Source organism: Ambystoma mexicanum, chromosome 10, assembly GCF_040938575.1.
Source record: "Ambystoma mexicanum isolate Mex_15411 chromosome 10, UKY_AmexF1_1, whole genome shotgun sequence".
Classification (NCBI taxonomy): Eukaryota; Metazoa; Chordata; class Amphibia; order Caudata; family Ambystomatidae; genus Ambystoma; species Ambystoma mexicanum.
In genome coordinates, this window is record NC_090932.1 from 177177804 (window position 1) to 177198754 (window position 20951).

At 46.6% G+C, this 20951-nt stretch overlaps 1 protein-coding gene across 1 annotated transcript in view; it reads right to left on the minus strand.

Moving 5' to 3' along the window:
• AP3M2 (adaptor related protein complex 3 subunit mu 2) overlaps positions 1-20951 on the minus strand; it is a 236068-nt gene that overhangs the window by 149625 nt on the left and 65492 nt on the right. Inside the window, exon 2 of the mRNA XM_069617663.1 lies at positions 11418-11739. Coding sequence (XP_069473764.1) covers positions 11418-11690 — 273 coding nt within the window. The 5' untranslated portion in view covers positions 11691-11739. The remainder of the gene's footprint in view (positions 1-11417; positions 11740-20951) is intronic.

A 20951-nucleotide genomic window follows, 5' to 3' on the forward strand; every position in this document is an offset into this window, starting at 1 on the left:
TTGAGAAGGAAGGTATTTCCGAAGGGAGAGTTGAAGATAATGTTGGCCCAGGCCCCAGAAGGTTTTGTGAACAATGCAAAGGGTCTTGAATTTGATCCTTGCAGCCACTGGGAGCCAATGAAGAGATTTCGGGGCTGGAGAGATATGATCCCTGGGCTTGAGGCCAAGGACAAGTCTCTCAGTCCTGTTCTGGATGAGCTGCAGAGAGCGGAGAGTAGCTGCAGGCAGATTTAGAAAGAGGTTGTTGCAATAGTCCAGCCTAGATAGAACCAGAACTCTTAGAGATAGTGAGCTTCTGGGTGAAGTAGAGGAAAGGAAGAATACCTCTTAGGAGGTGCAGCTGGTAGTGTGACTTCTTAGAGACGTCAGAGATATGTGGATAAAAGGAAAGCGTGGAGTCGAAAATGACACAGAGGTTCTTAGCCACACAGGTGGGAGCAGGGAGGCCGGCCAGAGAGTAACAGGAAAGGAAGGTATAGGTGAGCCAATGTGGAGGATCTCAGTCTTACGGGCATTAAGACAGAAGTCGTTGGCGACGCACCACTTCTGGATTGCAGACAGTCAAGAGATCAGAGAGGGAGAAGAGGTGGCAGAGAGGAGCATGAAAACGAGTGTAGCTTCATCCGCATAGCACTGAAAATTAGAGCAGAGGGCAGCAATGCAGTGGGCGAGGGGTGCCAGGTATTGGTTGAAAAGCCAGTGAGAGAGGTTGGACCCCTGGGGAACACCACAAGTAGAGAGCGAGATAGAGGAAAGGAAGGACTCAAACTGGACCTGGGAGGGTCGCTTGGAGAGGAAGGAAGTCAGCCAAGCCAGGGCCTGATCAGTGATACCCAGGTTATCACGGAGGAGTTTGAGCAAGAGAACATGTTTGACCGTGTCAAAGGCAGAAGAGAGATCGAGTAGGGGTCGGATGTGGGTTTCTTGAGAAGAGGGTGCACAAGAGAGTTCTTTAGAGGGGAGGGGAAGGCACCAAGGATGAAGGAGTGGTTGCAGAAGTCGGCCAGGGCAGGAGCGAGGGTGTCAATATGGTCCTTGATGGTTTTGGACGAACAGGGAAGAACCTGTTTTAACAAGACTTTCATAGATAGGACTTGTCTGGAGATCTTGTCGGGGGAGAACAGAGGAAAGGAAGAGAAAGAGGGAGGAGAGGCGGCTGAAAGGGGGCAAGAGGTAGAGGAGAGAGAGAGGGGAAGAGGGGTAGAGGGTGGACAGGATTTCCTGGGGTTTAGAGATGAAATGAGAGGCCAGGGCTGTGCAAAGGGCCAGAGTGGGGAAGGAGAGGTAGAGACTGCAGCAGGATTGACTAGCTCCTTGCAGATTTTAAAGAGTTCAGCAGAGTTGTTAGATGCCTCAGAGACGCAGGCTTCAATATGGGCTCTCTGCTTAGTGCAGACAGAGAGCCGGTATTGCCCTTGGGGCAGGTGGCAGGCCAGTTTTTCAGAGGGTGCACAAGAAGCCCGCCATTTCCTCTCAGTCACCCTGTACCTGCGTTTTCAGGGTATCTAGGTCAGAGTCATACCAAGAGTTGCACTTAGCTTTGGGCTTCAAGAGGATCCTCATGAACGGGGGCAAGAGCGTCAAGAGTATCAGAGATAGCAGAGTGAAGCTTGGAAAGGGCGGTGTCAGGATGGTACTCTGAAGGATCAAGGCTACACCACCACCGGGAGAGTTGGATCTGGGCGCAGAGAGGAAGTTGTAGCAGCCATCAGGGAGAAGAGTGTCAAAGCTTGTGACAGTGCTGTCCGTGAACCATGTCTCAGTGAGACCGAGGACCTCAAGGTCGAGTTCTTCCAGGAGACGGCAGATGTCAGAGGAGTGTTTGACAGCAGAGCAAGGGTTGGGAGTGGCAATATGAAGAAGGTTGCTAGACCTGAAAGACTTCCAGGGAGGTGGTGGGAGGCAAAGAAGCCAGAGAGCAGAGAGAGGGCACAGCAGGATAAGCAAGGAGGTTGATTAGGTGCGGGAAGCGCCTATCAAAGAGGAGAAGGTTGGCCTGAGGGCCTTGGACCAGGACGGCGCCATTCAGGTAGACATTAATGATGACCTTAGAGCAGGGGTGCACAACTGATTTTGACAGAGGGCCAAAAGTACCTTACATGAGGGCTATAGTGGGCCGAAAAGTAAATGTGGGCGGGGCGGTAGGCGGGGCGTGGCAGGAGGCTTTTTAAACCCCCAAGTTGTACTAAACACATGGAAAAAGAATGTTTTTGAGGGGTAACAATTTTTATTTGCATTTCAAACTTACATTTTGTACTACACATTTTCCATTGTTATAATTTATTTCTATTTAGTTATTTTATCTTGCCTGTTTAATTAACTTATATATATTTTATTGACCCTAGATTGGACATGCCGTTATTTTGGACTGCTACAGTTTGCTATTTGGGTTGCCCAAGAGGAGTATGGCCTTTGTTGAGTCAGGTTGCCTCAAAAAGCCAAAGATGAACATCTCCTAACTGTGCCTGTTTTAGCTTTATTATTGGGTTCACTCTTGGAGTGCAACACTATGCCCCATGGACCCCTCACCCCCAACCAAACACTATGCCCCAGGGCCCCCTTACCCCCAACCAAACACTATGCCCCATGGCCCCCTCACCCCAACAAAACACCATGCCCCATGTCCCCCTCACCCCCAACCAACCACTATGCCCCATGTCCCCCTCACCCCCAACCAAACACTATGCCCCATGTCCCTCACCTCCAACCAAACACTATGCCCCATGGCCCCATTACGCCCAACCAAACACAATGCCCCATGTCACTCACCCCCAACCAAGTCTATGCCCCATGTCCCCCTCACCCCCAACCAAACACTATGCCCCATGTCACTCACCCCCAACCAAACACTATGCCCCATGTCCCCCTCACCCCCAACCAAACACTATGCCCCATGTCTCCTTCACCCCCAACCAAACACTATGCCCCATGGCCCCCTTACACCCAACCAAACACAATGCCCCGCACCCCCAACCAAACACTATGCCCTATGTCCCTCACCCCCAACCAAACACTATGCCCCATGGCCCCATTACACCCAACCAAACACAATGCCCCATGGCCCCCATACTCCCAAACCAAACACTATGCCCCATGGCCCCCTCACCCCCAAACCAAACACTATGGCCCCCTCACCCCCAAACCAAACACTATGGCCCATGGCCCCCTCACCCCCAACCAAACACTATGCCCCATGGCCCCCTCACCCCCAACCAAACACTATGCCCCATGGCCCCCTCACCCCAACCAAACACTATGCCCCATGTCCCCCTCACCCCCAACCAAACACTATGCCCCATGTCCCCCTCACCCCCAACCAAACACAATGCCCCATGTCCCTCACCCCCAACCAAACACTATGCCCCATGGCCCCCTTATACCCAACCAAACACAATGCCCCATGTCACTCACCCCCAACCAAACACTATGCCCCATGTCCCCCTCACCCCCAACCAAACACTATGCCCTATGTCACTCACCCCCAACCAAACACTATGCCCCATGTCTCCCTCACCACCAACCAAACTCTATGCCCCATGTCCCTCTCACCACCAACCAAATTCTATGCCCCATGTCCCCCTCACCCCCAACCAAACACTATGCCCCACGGCCCCCTTACACCCAACCAAACACAATGCCCCTCACCCCCAACCAAACACTATGCCCCATGTCCCTCACCCCCAACCAAACACTATGCCCCATGGCCCCCTTACACCCAACCAAACACAATGCCCCATGGCCCCCTTACTCCCAAACCAAACACTATGCCCCATGGCCCCCTCACCCGCAAACCAAACACTATGCCCCATGGCCCCCTCACCCGCAAACCAAACACTATGCCCCATGTCCCTCACCCCCAACCAAACACTATGCCCCATGTCCCCCTCACCCCCAACCAAACACTATGCCCCATGGCCTCCTCACCCCCAACCAAATCCCCCACCCCATGGCCCCCTCAACCCAACCAAACCCCCACCCCCACCCCCCAAATCAGCACACACAAACCAGCACCAATACAGACCCAAATCCCCCACCCCCCCAAATCAGCACACTCTCAAACAAGCACCCATACAGACCCGAACCCCCACCCCCCAACTCAGCACACTCTCAAACAAGCACCCATACAGACCCAAATACCCCCAACTCAGCACACACAAAAACATGCACCCATACAGACCCGAACCCCCCACACCCCCCCAACTCAGCACACACACACATGCACCCATAAAGACCCGAACCCCCCACACCCCCAACTCCAAACCCCCCACCCCCCAACTCAGCACACACACTCTCAAGCATGCACCCATATAGACCCGAACCCCACACCCCCCAACTCAGCACACACACAAACATGCACCCATGAAGACCCGAACCCCCCCAACTCAGCACACACTCTCAAGCATGCACCCATACAGACCCGAACCCCCACCCCCAACTCAGCACACAAAAAACATTCAAATCAAAACATTCATACACATTCGACACCCCCCCACCCCCGCATCTCAACATACACACAAAATACATTCAGATACAAACATTCATACACATCCGACACCCCCCCCCACCCCCGCATCTCAACATACACACAAAATACATTCAAATACAAACATTCATACGCATCTGACACCCCCCCAACCCCGCATCTCAACATACACACACAAAATACATTCAAATACAAACATTCATACACATCCGACACACCCCCCCACCCCTGCATCTCAACATACACACACAAACATAAAGCAAAACAAACCCGACACACAAACACAAACGGAGCACTTACCGGAGACGTGCTGGAAGGCAGGTAAGCGGCAGGTAAGCTGGAACGCTGGAATCGTACTACGGCTGGCGTGGTCCAAGGCTGAAATGCCTTCCGGAATCAAGCCTTATGGACCACACCAGCCGTAGTGCTGGCCCTCCATTGGTGCAGGACACACGCATTACGTGGCTCGTAGGAGCGACGTGGTGCGGGTGTGTGCTGAGCCAATGAGGGCCAGTGTTTTGTCCGACCCAGAAGACAACAAAGACTTTGCCTCGTGGGCCGGACAAAAGAGCATGGCGGGCCGCAACTGGCCCGCGGGACGTATGTTGTGCACCCATGCCTTAGAGGAATGGAAGGGGTCCAGAAGGGCCTCCCACCGGGTTCCACCATTAATTGGAGAAGAAGAAAAAGGAGCAAGCACAGAGACCATATGGGGAGTCCATAGTTCTGGAGAAGAAACGACAAAGAGGATGTTGGTGAGGGTCTGTCTAGAGGATGCACTGGTGTAGGTGTCGGCGATAGGGAGACCAGGGTTAGGGACAAAGATATCCTTCTTGAACTTCTTCCTGCCAGACATAGTGTGAAGGGAAGTATAGTCAATGGAGAAACAGTTGGAGAAGACAGAAGAAACAGAGAGTGCCCTGATGTAGAGGGGGGTTAAGAGGAGAGAAAGGGGGGCAGGGAGTGGGAGAAGGGAGGAGGGGGGTAGGAGCAGGACAGGAACAGCAGGAAAGGGTAACAATGCAGTCACTGGGCACAGCCAAAAGCAGAATACAGTACAGCCACAGGGGCACAGCATAATTCGAATTAGCAGCAAAGATGTAAAGCAGTACAGCCACAGGGGGACAGCAAAATTCGAATTAGCAGCAAAGATGTAATACAGCACAGCCACAGGGGCACAGCATAATTCGAATTAGCAGCAAAGATGTAATACAGTACAGCCACAGGGGCACAGCATAATTCGAATTAGCAGCAAAGATGTAACACAGTACAGCCACTTCTCAAAGAGACTTGCATTTACCGGAGAAGAGTGGAGGAAAGAGAAGCGAGCATGGTACGCAGGGGAAGTGCCCTGACGTGATCGCACCTTGGAGGGGCAGAGTAGAGCCAAGCCGCGGCACCTGCGACTTGAATCAGCGAAGAAAACCACAGTGAGACCCTTGGAGGCTGGGGAGAACGGCAACAGGGAAGCCACTGCCAGAGAAGAGAGAAGTATCCAGAAGCTGGTGGTGGCGTGACCACGAACGCCTCTTGGTGGGTGAGACACCAAATATGGTGTCAAAAGTGGGATGCTAATGTCCTGATATAGAGTCAGACCCCACCTAATAAAAAAGATTTATGGCAACACCCATTGAAAAACTCCCACCCATAGGACGTTTAGGTATAAAACAGTCTTTGGAGGGTTAATTACAGTAGTTCAGCGCCTTTAAGACCACCACAGTTGAATCCCAACAACTGGAAGATTCAGATGAAGATGAAGTACTAGGAAGCAACAATTCGGAGGTTTCCTGCTCCTCGACCCCCTGTCCCCCAGACGTCGATAGCTACGCTCTAATCCATCCTTGAAAGGATCGTAGGTCAACAGTTCAAAGTGCATCAACGTCTGCAAGAAGGCCTTGACTTAATACGAACAGGTCACACCCAGCAGATAGCTCCATGGGTTACTTCAACAATATCATGAGGGAGAAGATTTAGGGGTGTTCTTTATTAATTTTGAACAAATTACCACCCAGTTTAATTGGGACGAGAACTTAAAAGTATGTTAGTTGGGTCATTTGTTAAAGTGAGACTTGCAAGTGTCACCTCAAAATATACACCCCTTGCGGACTATCCCCTTTTCTGACATAAAAAAGACTTAATTAGAACAAAGGGTTCAAACCAAGGCTTTCTATCACTTAACATTTCGGGACATTAAAATTCTACCGAATGAAAGTTTTCTTGAATTAGCAGGAAGGGTACAAAATGTTCTAACACAGTGGCTAAGGGGGAAAACCCTACAGAAAGTCTTAGAAACCCTGGTGGTAGAACAAATAAAAAATGTTCTACCCTTCTCTCTATAACAAGGTATATTACAGCAGCCTCAGCCCTCACTAGAAACGGCCATACATGTGGCCCAAGCCCATTCAGAGGCGGACAAATATTTGAAGCACATCGGGAAGGCAGTTGAGCAAAAAAAGGATATGAGATCGTCCCCCAGATTCTTATCTTATGAAAAAGCACATAAAATCGAGACAATACCATCGAGTGGTACAGAACAAGGGGGACCTCCCTAAGAGAACCCATCCCATTCCCATGATAAAAACCCAAAAATCCATTAATGAAGAGACGGGACAAGTGAAACACCCTTTCGGACGTCGCCCCTTTGTTTCTCTTGTGGAGAAAAGGGACATCTCCCAAGGCCCTGCCCTAAAAATAAACCGAAGGAACCTATGGGAGTAGGCTGGTTAATGGCAGAGCAGTGGGGGCCAGGAAGAAGGGATGTTAGAAGATATTGATATAGCTGAAATGTACTATTGTACCTTTCAACACTTTCAAACTCATGAGATGCTGCAAGTTAATGAGCTATGGGCTAAAGCTATTATCGACTCAGGCAGTAGACAGGCAGCCACAAGAGCAGATCTGGTATACTCTGAAGTTCTGAATCAGCCTGTAAATATGCAAACTGCCACTGTACCAGGTCTCCATGAGGAAGTAATCATTGGTACAGACTTGACCAAGTTATGAAAAAAAAAGTTATTCTCCTATATTATCCTGGGAAACCTCAATCCCAGACACTCCCATCTGGAATTGGGGAAAGACTATGTCTAATGAAAAGCAATCCCCCGAAAACATAGCCCCGGATCCTGGGAATAAAACAACTCTCTCAAGACTAACCAAAAAAGCTGCCTCTTCAAAACAAAGATGGGGAAGCCACCACCACAAGGGGAAGGGTATCTGATGAATCAGGGGTATTCGTCCCTTCTCCCCAAGGGGGAGCTACCCCCTTTGAGGCTAGGAGGTGAGCCTGCATCGCCATACCCTCCACTGGGGTATGGGCAAGTGGGACCTCAAGGGGAGTGACTCCCCCTTAGGGGACAAGGACTGCTCTAGTTCCTATAAGGGTACTCCCTAAATTACCCTACATATCGGCCTATATAGGAATGCCTGCTGGGAAGAAGAATGAAGCATCTTTATATTTGACTGCTGGCAAAGCAGAAGTGAATCTATAATAAAAAGGAAAAGAGGATGTCTCTCTAAAAAGATACGAGTATATAACTCAGACTAGTGGACAAAGGGGGAGAGAGAATGGTACAGCGGAAAAGGCCCATGACGTGATCGCGCCTTGGAGGGGTGGAGTAGAGTCAAGCCACAGAGCCCGCGACTTTGCAATCAGCAAAGAACGCCACAAATGGGCAAGTGTGTAAAGTGAATCACATGAGGAGGTCTTGGTAGTAGAAGAAACCAGGCAAAACCAAGACTGTGTGAACATTTTATAGTAAAGTGGACAAAAACATGTCAGGGGAGTACACCAGGTATCCTGTGAAATTGAAACAGCCAAGTTGTTTAATATACAAGTTGTTTCTGTTGATCGGAAAAACCCAAGGAAGACTCATACCCTTAGGATTTTAAAGTATTGTGAAGGGAAAGCCTGGGCAAGGGAGCAATCCCCTGGAACTGTGAACTTTACCCATTGAGAACTTTTGTGTTGGAATTATGCCTTTCGCTTATGAATTTGAACATTCTGGCCACTTCCAAGGCCAAAGACATTACCCTTTTCACCTTAGAATTACTTGTAGAATGTGAGGCCCAGAATAGTATTTCAGACACACAGCGGTTTTGCTCTGGACATCTTGTCAACAGGCAGACCCTTAGTTTTGGTTGAGGTAGGGAAACAGCTCCTAGAAAAGGAACAGCAAGGCCTTTTCCAACCTAGTGTATAGCCAAAGCTGAGGTCTCCGAGTCCTGTGTCTCATTCCTGGGTCCACAAATGGGGAAAGTGAGAAACTGGGCGATAGTTTGCCGTGACGTTTGGGTCAGCAGATGATTTCTTCAACGGGGTAAGACAGTCGCATATTTGAAGGATGCAGTGAGGAGTCCAGCAGAATGAAGTTAAAGAGCTCAGAGGGATGAGGGCAAGTGATTGAGATTCAGTCTTTGACAATTTGCGGAGCAAAGGTGTTGGAAGGGACGCAAGATGGGTTGGCACTGCGATGGATGGGTACTAATTCAATAGGAGAGGTAGGGAAGAAGTAGTTGAGCATAGAAAAAGTAGGGCGAGAGGTGGTGAACAGAAGGAGGGTTGGGGATGAGCATGACAGTGTCACAATTTTTAGAGATTTTGGAGGAAAGGTACTGAGCAAAGTCATTACCATAAAAGGTAGGAGGCAGTGGATATTGGCTTAGGCATTGTGAGCAAAGATTGGAGGGCAGATTAACATTTTCGGGGGTGATTGCAAAGGGAGGAAATTAGATTTGTGACGTAGGAGGATTTGGTCCAGTGCAGAGGTTAGCACAGCAAGGACATTTTTGTAGGATAAGAGTAGGCAAGGTGTCTGTAATTTGCGCCACCGCAGTAGGTCATGGTGCATGTTTTTCTGAGGGTCTGAATCTCAGTGGTGATCTAAGGCTGAAAACAGCAAAGTGTGAATGTGCGAGCAGAATAGGGTTAGTCAAATGGAGTAATAAGTGCATAATGAAAGTCAAAGAAAGCACAGTCAATGGAAGAGGCATGAATGAGCAAAGAGACAGGAGAGAGAGGTCCTCACATCATCAAAGTAAAGGTCAAGAGTCCTGCCTGAATGTCCCCTTAGTCATTGAAGAGGGGAAGATGAGGAACAGAAGGCAGAGAGACTGAGATGTTAAAGAGAATAAATGGAATGATCAGAGGGAGAGCAGTCAATGGATAGGTTGGAAGAGAATGAATTAGAGAAAATGACACGGCCAAGAGAGTTCCCGACCTAGTGAGTAGGTTGGTCGTGGAGAGGGGGAAGGGGTAGAGGGAGCGTTCAGATAGGAGGGAGCTAATTGCAGAGGGCTTGAGATGGTTATCAATAGGGATGTCAGTAAGAAGTGTCTCCACTAGAACAGTCAGATCAGGGAAGAGGGAGTTGAGAAGACCAGGGCAGCCAGGACAATGAGAGGAGTAGGAGGGAGAAGTTGAATAGTGGCATATTCAAACGAGAAAGAGTTGATGTCAGAGGGAGGTTAGAGGGGCAGTGTGGAGGGCATTATTGATAACAAAGCCCACACTGCCACCCTTCCCAACAGGTCTAGGATATTGGGATAATGTAGCAGAGTCAGTGTTAAGAGCTGCTTGTGTAGCAGATGAGGGGAGATTCCGATTTCTGGGATAGCAAGAAGTGAAAATTGAGGGTGATAAGAGTCAAACTGGTAAATAATATAGGCAGACTTGCTGCAGAGTGATTGTGCCTTCAAGGGGCCAAAAGAAGGAGTGACAAGAGGGGGGGAAAGGAGGAGCTGTTGTGCGATAGGCGAGGGGGATAGCGGAAGATGGAGATCCTGGGAAAATGGGAGTGTCTTATTTGAGCGGTGCAGGTGTGGGAAGGAAGATGGGGAGGCCGGAGACTGATGCAGAAGTTACTCCAAGTTAAGGCTGAAGGCAATGAGAGAAGGATGGGAGAAGAGTGATTAGCGGGATAAAGGCAGCGAATACAAGATGCAGAATGGTGAGTAGAAGAAATAGGCAAGTGAAGACAAGGAATAAAGGGTGCAGCTCAAAAGAAAAGTGGGGGTAGGTTGGTGAGCAGAAAGGGAAGGAGTGGATGGCTGGCTGAGAAGAAGAAGGTGTAAGTTCCCGAGTTGGGCTATAGGTAACCAAATGAAGAGTTAACAGACCCACAACAGCAATGTTGCTTGATCCTGTGAGGCAACAGGCAAAATAATAGTTTATCATAGTTCTACTTTATTCCTTTCAGCTATTAACATTATTTGCAGTGTCCTAGGAGCCAACAACCCAGCATGCATACTCTCAACCAGAATGTTCATTCTGGGACACTCACTTTGTAGGAAATATGTACCGGACATGGAGACAAAAATGCATAAATGAATAATACCATCACTTTTTTTACGTAGCCCTTCATGCTGGATTTCTCCCACTTTTAATCGCTATAATAGTTCATATTAATATACTTCATTGATCATCCTCAGAAGGATAAAGGGCTAAAGCAACCTAGCCCAGATTCCCTCCTGTCTTTTTTAGGATGTACAGAAGCATCGGCTGAGTACTTAACTCGACTGAGCTATCTCTCCAGCTACAGACCTGGAAGCCAACACGTGTAACCAATGCAACAGGAGTCAAATCAAAAATGAAACAAATTCAAATTCATGTGTAACCAGCTTAACACTTTATTTTTAACCATGGTAATATTACATTAATCCAATATACTCTGCAATATAGCTCAACAGTACAACGTGGTAGAAAGAGAAAGGCTGAAATATTACCCAACAAGAGAGAAGGAGGGAGCAGGTGAGGGGGGAGAAAGACAAAGATTCATTAAGCAAAACAAAACAGGAGGCAGCAGAACACTTAATTTACAAAAGAACGTTGAACATTTCTCAACACAGTACATGCTTTACCCCACTTTGCCAGGTTCAACTACAATCAGTAGTATGGATTAAACTGTGTAAATCCAATGTACACCCACTTAAAACTCACCTGGAAGGTGTCCACCACACGGTGCAGGAACTCAATGGCAAAGAGAGGGGGAACCTCTGTCTGGATCACAGCCACAAAGAAGATCTTGTGGCGGTAGACACTTAGCAGGTAGTGATGAGGAGTGGGGATCACAGGAGGTACATTCTCTGCCTCAGACGCCCGTTCCTGCGCCTCAAAGAAGTAATCACAGACAGAGCGGCTGACCACACTCTTCCAATGTTTCTCCAAGAAGATGTCCCCCGAGGCGTTGATTAAGAAGAGGCTGTGAATCATGGCTGAGTAATGAAGAACTCCAGAGTGGGGTAATCACGGAATCTCGACCCTGCAAAGCAAAGAAGAAATTATCATTCAAGCTACTTTATATGGGCTTTGCAGGGAAGGGGCTTGGGGGTGGCAGATATAAAACATTTCACAAAGACTTTTCAAAGATTGCTGGTTCAAGTATAACAAGTGATGAACGGACATTTTCCCTGGGTAATTTATACCATAATTTTAAGCTCATCATCTATGTCACTACATAAGATAACCAAAGGCAAATTAGTTTGCACCACACCAACTAAAGAAGCCGCAACTTGAATTTGTAGGTCACACACCCTATACATGGAAACACGAGTAGCTGCAGGTGAGTTTTGAACTATATGGGGCTCTTTGTCGAGGTGTAGCATACACATAGACATAGTTAACTCAGGTCCTCAGAATTACTATATGTCCCAGATTTTGGGTAGGAGGTGGGACGAATCTTTGAAAGCCATCCTTTCTTCTTTAGGGGGAGCACCTTCCTATGAGGCCGGAGAGGTGAGGCCACTACCTGATAGTCACTCTGGCGGTGGTAATCAGTGGGAGGATCTAATGGGTAGGGATCCCCCCTATGGGACTAAGGACGACTTCTCAGGGAGAACACAGCATGTTCATAATACATCCCCAAACTCGCTCACCCTTGCTCCCTGGACACAATACACTAGTCCCCCACACTTCCATATACTTGTGTAAAGTAGACAGTACAACCCCTGTGAGGACCACTGAGATGAGGAAGGGTAGGGACTACGTGCCTGAAGTATGTTGGAAAACTGGGATGAAGAGGAGTCCAGCAAACCCAACAGACAGGGATCATAATTATACTGGGGCGAAGAAGATGTCTAGAGTCATGAAGAGCACTCTGTGAAACCAAAGTGAGCATCCCAGTCAATATGGACATTGGAAGAGTATAAAAATGAATGGAGGACATCAAGGAGCAGCAGCCAATCAGTGTGAGATGCTGAAAAACCCGGGAAGCGCAAAGGAGAAGCTGGCAAGGCCGAGGGAGAGAGAGAGAGCAGTCCGCTCCGGATATTGTAGGAATAAAAGGACTCCTTACCCCGAAGGCGCTGCTGAAGTCTGGCCAAGAAAGGGAAGCTGCAGGATGACAATGGAGGTCGAGAGTTACGCCGACACCATCCAGAAAGAGACATAGTCTGAGAACTGTCAAGGACAGGCAACGGGAGGTGGCAACGCCGCACAACAAAGGAAGCGTAGAAGAAGACCCCAGCAACAACCAGCCGAGCACCCGACAAAGACTGAAGGTAACGGGCGATGCTCAGGAACCGGCAGGGGCAAGCTCAAGCTAACACAGGAGGCAATGACGCGGTACAGGTATAATGAATTCAAATACCTGCTCCTTAGTCAGTACTTGGCAAAAGAATATCCAAGTTCAATGAGAAGAGAAACCAGGGCCTGGGACACAAATAGAAATAATACAGATCACAAAGCTAAACACAGTATTTGGCAGGAGAGTATACCAAGTTTGTGCAGAAGAGAAACTAGGGTCAGGGACCCAAACAGAAATAGTTCAGACCAAGAAGCTAAACACAGTATTTGGCAGGAGAGTATACCAAGTCGGTGTAGAAGAGAAACCAGGGCCTGGGACCTGAATAAAAATTGTGAAGATCAAGAAGCTACTCATATCCTACAAACACAGTACTTGGCAGGGGAGTGTACAAAGTCTGTTCAGAAGGGAAAACAGGTTCTGGGACCCAAATTGAGATAGAGTAATGCCGTCTAGCCCTGTGAAGATTGTGGGAAAGCAAAGAGAAAGGTGTTATTCTCTTGGCATTGTGAACAGACTAAGACGCACCAAGTAAAGGGAGACATTCCCCCTGGTGCTTGATTAACATTGTGAAAGAAGCCAATGGAAGGGAGTCATTCTCTTGGCATTGTTGGTATTGTGAAGAGCCTGAGAAGAGCAAGAGAAATGGAACCGTCCCGTCCTGGTGGTTAACATTGTGTGAGAAACCGGGAGAAGGGAGTCAGTCATTCAGCCCAATATTGTGAACTGTAGGGTAAAAACCAGGGGAAAGAAGTCATTCATCCTGGTGTTGGGAAAAGTGTTAAGAAACCCGAGAAAGGTTAGGAGAAGAGGGAGCAATCCTTCTAACCTTGTGAAGATACAAGACTTTCTTTTTCTAGATCAGTTCTGGAACGGCAAGTCAAGAAAGCTTTTGAGACTTTTTGGGTTTGACCTTTTTTGAAGAACTTCTCCTTTTCCTTAGCTGAAAGTGAACTTTGGTTTATCATCCAGAACAACTAAGCCATTCTTCTGGATCAAGAAGAATACCACCTTATTTAGTTTTGATTTAGAACAAAGGGAAGGAAAAAGGTTCCAACACATGACAGTGGACTACTTTATTTGACAGACATCCGGACAGAGTGCTTAGTAATTAGTCGAGGCAGGAAATCCCATCTTAGTCATAGGGACAGGTAGGGGTTTTCCCCTTATATTTTGCTCAATAAATGTTTATGACCAGAAATATGCCACCTGTGCATCAGTCTACTACTTCCACACCCTTACACAGGCCAGAGCAAGCCTGGCAGGGGACACAAGGGGCAGGGGTGGCAATTTATGTCCAGTCTGCACTCCTTTGTTTTCTTCTTAAAGGAGTGGGCTTCGATTTGAAAGGGAGAACGCATGTGCCTCAAATAGGCCAACATCAGTTACAAAAATCATGTTTATTATTAAACCCTTAACCCTTCCAATAAGCATCCATCCTGAGCCCTGTAGAGTTCTGCAAATGTCTTCCTGTTTTGTGACTCTGCAAAGATTGGTCAATGAAGCCCCATTATGAGCCTGCAATGCACAGAAAATGCACATCCTCCCAGAGCCCTTAGAGCTAGATCTACCAATGGGCCTCAATTCTGAACCCCCTATATGCTCTCATAATGATCCCCAGCCCATCGCGACACCAAGTACAGTTTTTCCAATCTGAGCCCCTGCAGACACCGATGTTAATGTACCACACATTCTGAATCCCAGTAAATCACTTTCCAATGCACGTGCATCTTGTTCCCCCCAGAGGTCTGTCAGTGCATCTACTTTTGTCGACCTGCAAACAGCTTTTATAATGCACCTCCATCTTCAGTTCTGCTAGTGAACATGTAGCCCAAGCCCCACAAAGTTGTGTAGTATATCTACAACCAGAGTATGGTAGAGCCCTCCCAATGCAGCTGTTAGGGGAGTTTTCCTCCTCTGCAAGGTAGGACTTCACAAAACTATCCCAGTGGTATGTAAAGCTACAACTCCTAGTATCTATCTGTACTACTGCTGGAACCTTGGTAGAGTGGCAGAGCAGTCAGGTTTATCATAAGAGGAAGGTGTGAGCTTTGGCAAGTACACTGAACCCAATTAGTAATGCACAAAGAAACACTACACATAAAGGTAGATTAAAATATAGATTTATTATATTTACACAAGATTCACTTTAAAATACTAGACACAATAAACGAAAACACTTAGGAATACTTTAGAAAACGTTTCAAAGGCCACTGTTTAGTTTGTAGTTGCTTGCAGTTACATTTGGTACAGCTTTTGACAGTAATGACAGCGCGCACTTGCGAATCTTAGCAGAAATAAGGTACAGACATTTACTCTGCATACACATATAAGATAGTGACTTTTGGGAAAGGAAATAGTTGGTTAGTGTTATAATAGCATGGCTTAAGGTTCTAGACAAATACAGCCAGTCCGACTCAGCACGGAACAGCTGAGCAGCAGAATTTACTCCCGCCACTACGAACAATAAGATGTTATAACAGAATTACTTCTGAAGTGCCGCCCCAAATCATCGGATTGCCATTACTGGCTCCTGCGCCATTGAAACGCTAATAACAGAGCACACGGCTCGATACGTGAACCTTTAAAACTGCATACTAGATGCTCAAATAAAATTCCCACTATACAAACTCAGAAGTCCTAAGTAACACTATATGGACAACAGATCATTAAATCTACCATTGGGGAATGAAACTGATCTTCCATCAAAAATAATCTATGTCCTGAAGATGGCCCTAAATTTGCACAAGTGATCACCCCAGACAAGGGTGGTACACATCCAATGGCTGAAACATATGTCGACCTCAAAAGGGATCTCAATGCAATTTTCCTATGTACTATCTGCATAATTCACTGAGTGTTATGCTTGAAGAATAACTAATTCGAAGTACCCCATGATTGTATTAGTTTATGTTGAATGAAAGTGGTGAATGATGATCAAAGGATCAAATGTTAAATGTTTTTTTAATATGTTTTTATGAAAAATAATTAAAGAGAACTTTGTTTTGCAATAAAAGCTGTTGGCATAAAATCCAAATCTACCCAGGTGACCTTTCTACTCATTAATAAGGTAGAGTCACAATGCCTTACCCTGTTGTACATAAAGGATCTCTAGAGAGGGGTAGTCAGTCTGTTTATTGCTTTAATACAGTGTACACTCTCCCTCTGAAACAGACTTGACCCCCTGTTAACAAAAATATGGGAGTATCCAATTCGATATTCCCGTTAAGGTTCTAGAGGCAGTTTCTTCACACAGCAAGTCTTTCAAGTTCCAAAACGCAACTCTAGCTAAAGGCAGCTCGTAGAGGGCTTAAAGTCTTGACAACCAGCAGAATACGAAAGGTTCCTGTGGATACTTTCAAGTCCCTAGTCTTTAGGATGTTGCAAGATTAAATCAACAGAGACCCTGTTAAGTTCTCGCTAAAGGGACAAAAGCAGCGGCTTGAGTAGGTGCACTCCAAGGCTCTGGAGTGACTTCACAGATCAAGGTAAGTGATACCTTTTTTCCGTGCACAGTACCTTAGGTTAGAAGAAAAGGTTGTGGCTGGGTTCTCCTCGATGTGGTGGTGCTGGACCCGACCTCCGGATTCCTTGGTCTGATGAGGAAAGGCAGGACAATGGACGCTATCTCTCAACAGCAGTCTCGAGGGAGGACCTCTGGCACGGCTTTCAGCAACTTCTCTGGTCACTGCGGTTTTGGTGCCATTTCTGCAGGACCAACAAAGGACAAGATTCACCAGGTCAATCTTCTTTGCTTCTTACAGTCCCACACCCTGCTGAGGGGGTATGGACGAGTGTCCCCTTGAGGGGTCAGCAAAGACGTGGACTAATTCGGTCTTCCACGACTCTTCACTCGGAATGGGCAACAGGTCTCCTGGTACTGGGGTTTCGCAGCTCGGGAAACTCACAGGACCACAGGAGATGGCTGAAATCAAAGTTCGTCTTGGGACTGATTGTTCCCACCAGTCAAAGGGAAGGAGTCATCCTCTTCGGAGTTCCTCTGTCACACAGAAAACGGGATAAGGACAGCAGTGGTCGATTCACGGTGTTGCAAAGGGTCTGCAGGCGTCTCGGGTCATCGTCTTCTTCAGTTACTTCAGTTTCCAGTGGTCGACTTGCCCTTCACCTCAGGAGCCTCACCTTTTATACAGTTCCAGCACACACTCCTCTGCAATCTCCCTCAGCAATTTACAGAAAGGGGCGGGTGGCTGTCCAATGAGGATAGCCAGATCCCCAGTGGGAGCTAGTTCCATTCAGGGACTCAGGCAGACAAAGGGCAGTGGAATGACAAACTCCTCCCCCACTTCCTGCCTGCCCAGACACACTGGAGCCTAGGCGAGGACACCCAAAGATTCTCCCCAAAGGCAAAACACACACAAAGGCCTCCCCCTCTCAGGACGGTAGAAGGGCTGACAAAGAACAACCACGCTAGTAATGGTGAAAAAAAAAAAGAAAGGCGCCACCAAGTTAACACTTGGGTGACCCTATTGCGTATAAATGGGGCTATGGACATAGCCTGCGGTAGAAAATTCACACAATAGTTGGTAGAACACATCCACTGCCACCAGCCATAACTGGGAGATTGTCCATGTGAAAAAGAAGTCACAGGAGCAAAGAGATGGGGGATACTAAGTATCCCCTTGGTACTCAACAGAAGGTGGTGTGTGCCAATCTCTCACATTATAAAGTTTTAAAAGAGATACAAGTATCTCTCTATCCTTAAGAACTGTAGTTACTCTAGGATATAGAAAAGAATCCCAAAAGGAGGACCCAAAAGGGTCCCCAGCAACACTGCCCACAAGGAGCTGTGTGCTGCAATAGTAAAATACATATGCCTTAAAAAGAGATATGGAGGAAAGTAGACTCCATAGGACAGTAAAATACAAAGGAAAGAATTCCACAAGACAGTCCATAAGAATGAATCAGTGGAAAAAGGCTCCACTCATTCAGGTTTAAAGAAAAAGGTCCAGAAGTTCAGCAAAAAGTGCTGGCTGTCTCACTAGGAGGGGGGGATAAAGCATATACATGATAAATCTCCTTAACAGCAGCTCCACCCAGAGTCCAAACAAAGATTTACAATGTACCCTCATTCTAAGCCCCATAGAGATGTGTCAATGCACCCTTATGATAACCCCCCCCCCCCCCCCACTCCCACCAACCTCCAAAGAGCTCTACCACTACACAGTCATCCTACGCCACCAGGGAGCTTTTCCAATACACCTCCATTTGAAGCATCTTCCCAGCTTTGTAAATACTCTTTGTTTCTCAGTTCCAGCTTAAGTCTTCCAAAGCACCACCATCCTGAGCATGCCGAGTTCTCCCAAAAAATACAGACGGTAGAATCTCTGAAATATCTCCACTTTCAGTATGCACACATCTCTGATAAGGCAAGGCCAGCCCTAGCATGTACTAACTAGAGTCTGCCCAGCGCACATCAAATCATAGCACACACAGGCATGACAATGGTCATCCATCTTCAGGATGGGCACAGGCCTGTCAATGCCCCTGCATGGTCCACACTTGCATTACTTTAAAAACGTATTACGCTCTCAATACTATAGCTTACTGTAGGCATGTTTCCTCAACATTTGGCACAGTTTTCTAATAGGGGCATAATGCAGTACCCGAGTGGACTTTTACTACGATTATAGAACATTATTTGGAATCAAGACATTTGTGTGTAACTATTTTTTAACAATGGCACATAAACATGAAATTATCCCAAAGCAGGCCTCATAGTTTTTTTCAGCATATAGGTGCCCAGCCTTTGGCAAAGGAGTTATGATTCTAGGGTGAAATTACAACAAGGACATTTGAAAGATCTTGTGAATACCACATTTTGATTTCTCCATGCCTATACAAGTTGTATTCACCAGAATTGCCCCCCACCTCTGTCAAACTAACATCAAATACAGATCATTAATTCACCAGAAATGCATTATAAAAAATATGGAAACCTTCATCAGAAAAATGAACACTGCCCTTCTAATTAAGCAGATTGAAAGCACCCGTTCAGTGCCTGCATGTCTCCTGTTGTGGCACTCACACTTGGAAACAGTGGAATGGAATGCAAACTAGTGATACTCCAGTGGTGAGGAGCTGTTGGCTCAAGCCTTTCCACCCATCACCTGTGAGGAAAACAATATGGTCCTTGGATCTCTGGGCTGGACAGATGCGTGCCAAGTGGCTCTACCCTATGGTCTTTTATCCAACAATAAACTTTAACAGTGGCATAACAATATCCTTTTCTTTGACACTTGGAATTACTCTATACTTGATGGGGACACAACAGGGCCTGGTATCAAGCTCTCTATATTCAAGTTCTCAAGGTATTAGATTTAGCTTTAAAATGGGAAAAGGAGGAACTCAGTTGGCAGTAGCTGAGTTTTAATGGGGACCCAGTGGGGTAACGAAATATGTTGGGCTGGAGGACCTTAACGGGGTCTGGCCCAGTCCTTGGATATGTGAGGTATTAAAACCAGCTAGAAGATGAACTGAATGGTCCATTTCGCACAACGGTTGAGCTTGTGGCTGCTGGGGTGGAGGAGATAAAGGATCGGGGGCAGAGGGGGTCTATTTCAGTCTTTGCAATTGTTGATTTCAATACGGATACAAAGATTTACACACAATACATTTCCAGTCCAACATAGAAGACTTCTTAAAAAATGTACACATCTAAGGTAGGATTGAAAATGAATAAATAACATCCAATTAAAGCTTATGACTGTAAGCAAAGGGGCAGCCTCAACTACTTTTCAAAGGGGGTGTTGCCAAAGGGGGAGAGCAAGATGGAAGTTATCTGAATCACCATTAAGACAATTTGTATCACTAAGTCATCCTGCTCCCACTCCTTTCCAACATGGTTGCCGCAAATTTCACAGTAGTCCAATATACTGCGAGGTCGCAATAAAAGATGCATGATGAATAAATCACTTATAAAGAGTTTGTTGCAAAGGATTATGTGGCCAAAGCAAAAGTAATGTTTTGATTAAACAACCATGTAGCAATGTGTGAAGAAGGCAAGATAATTGCATCTTGTGGCTAAAACACATATTTTCAGCATAGGCACCTACCATGATGCTTCCATGCTCTGGTGGAATGTGCAGTATTTCGGACCGGAACAGAGAACTCAAGGATTTGGCAACAGAAATGCAAGAACAATCCATTCAGCAATAGACAGACTACTAATTCCTTGTAATATACAACCAAGAGGCAGAACAAATCAGAGCTGCAGCATGCTTTAATTCTTGCAAGATGAAACTTAAGAACGTTTGCCACATATGGTTAACAAGATCTCCACGGCTCAACTGATCAATAATACCAATCACTCCCAATGAACACTATGAACTTAAGAAGCGAAAACATGGCCACCAGGTTGGTTTACAAATCACATTGACCAAGGAATGATTTATTTGTAAATACAGAGAAATTCTTAGTCAAGACTACCTAAAAGAAAAGCCTTTGCCGCGGGAGTGGGCGGTGGGGGTGGGTGTGGCTAGGTTTCCCAGTGTCTTGTCAGGTGTTCTCTGGGTTATTCATAAGCATATTATACGGATTCAAAATAAAGGTTGTCAAGAGAAAAATACTACCCATTTCCCCCAAAAGATGTGTTTTTGTGAGATGCAGTCCTATCAGAAGCATCAATGCTCCATATACGATTTTGAAGTGGGAGTATTTTACTCCCAATTTTTAAAGGTTTTAGAGCGCTCAAAACCAAGCTTTTCATCTAGACCTGCCGTCCAAAACTAAAGATCAGCTGGATGAACTCTAGAACCCGTTTTGGAATACATAGCAGAAATACTTGTAAATATCACATCTTGTATATAGTACGATAACTGCTCTGCATCCTTTTCGTAATGCCTATAATATATGTCATTTTCTGCCTTTGTAACTAAGTAAGCTCTACTGTAACAGCGCTGCGATGCCCCAGAACCGCCTGTGCACTTTATTTA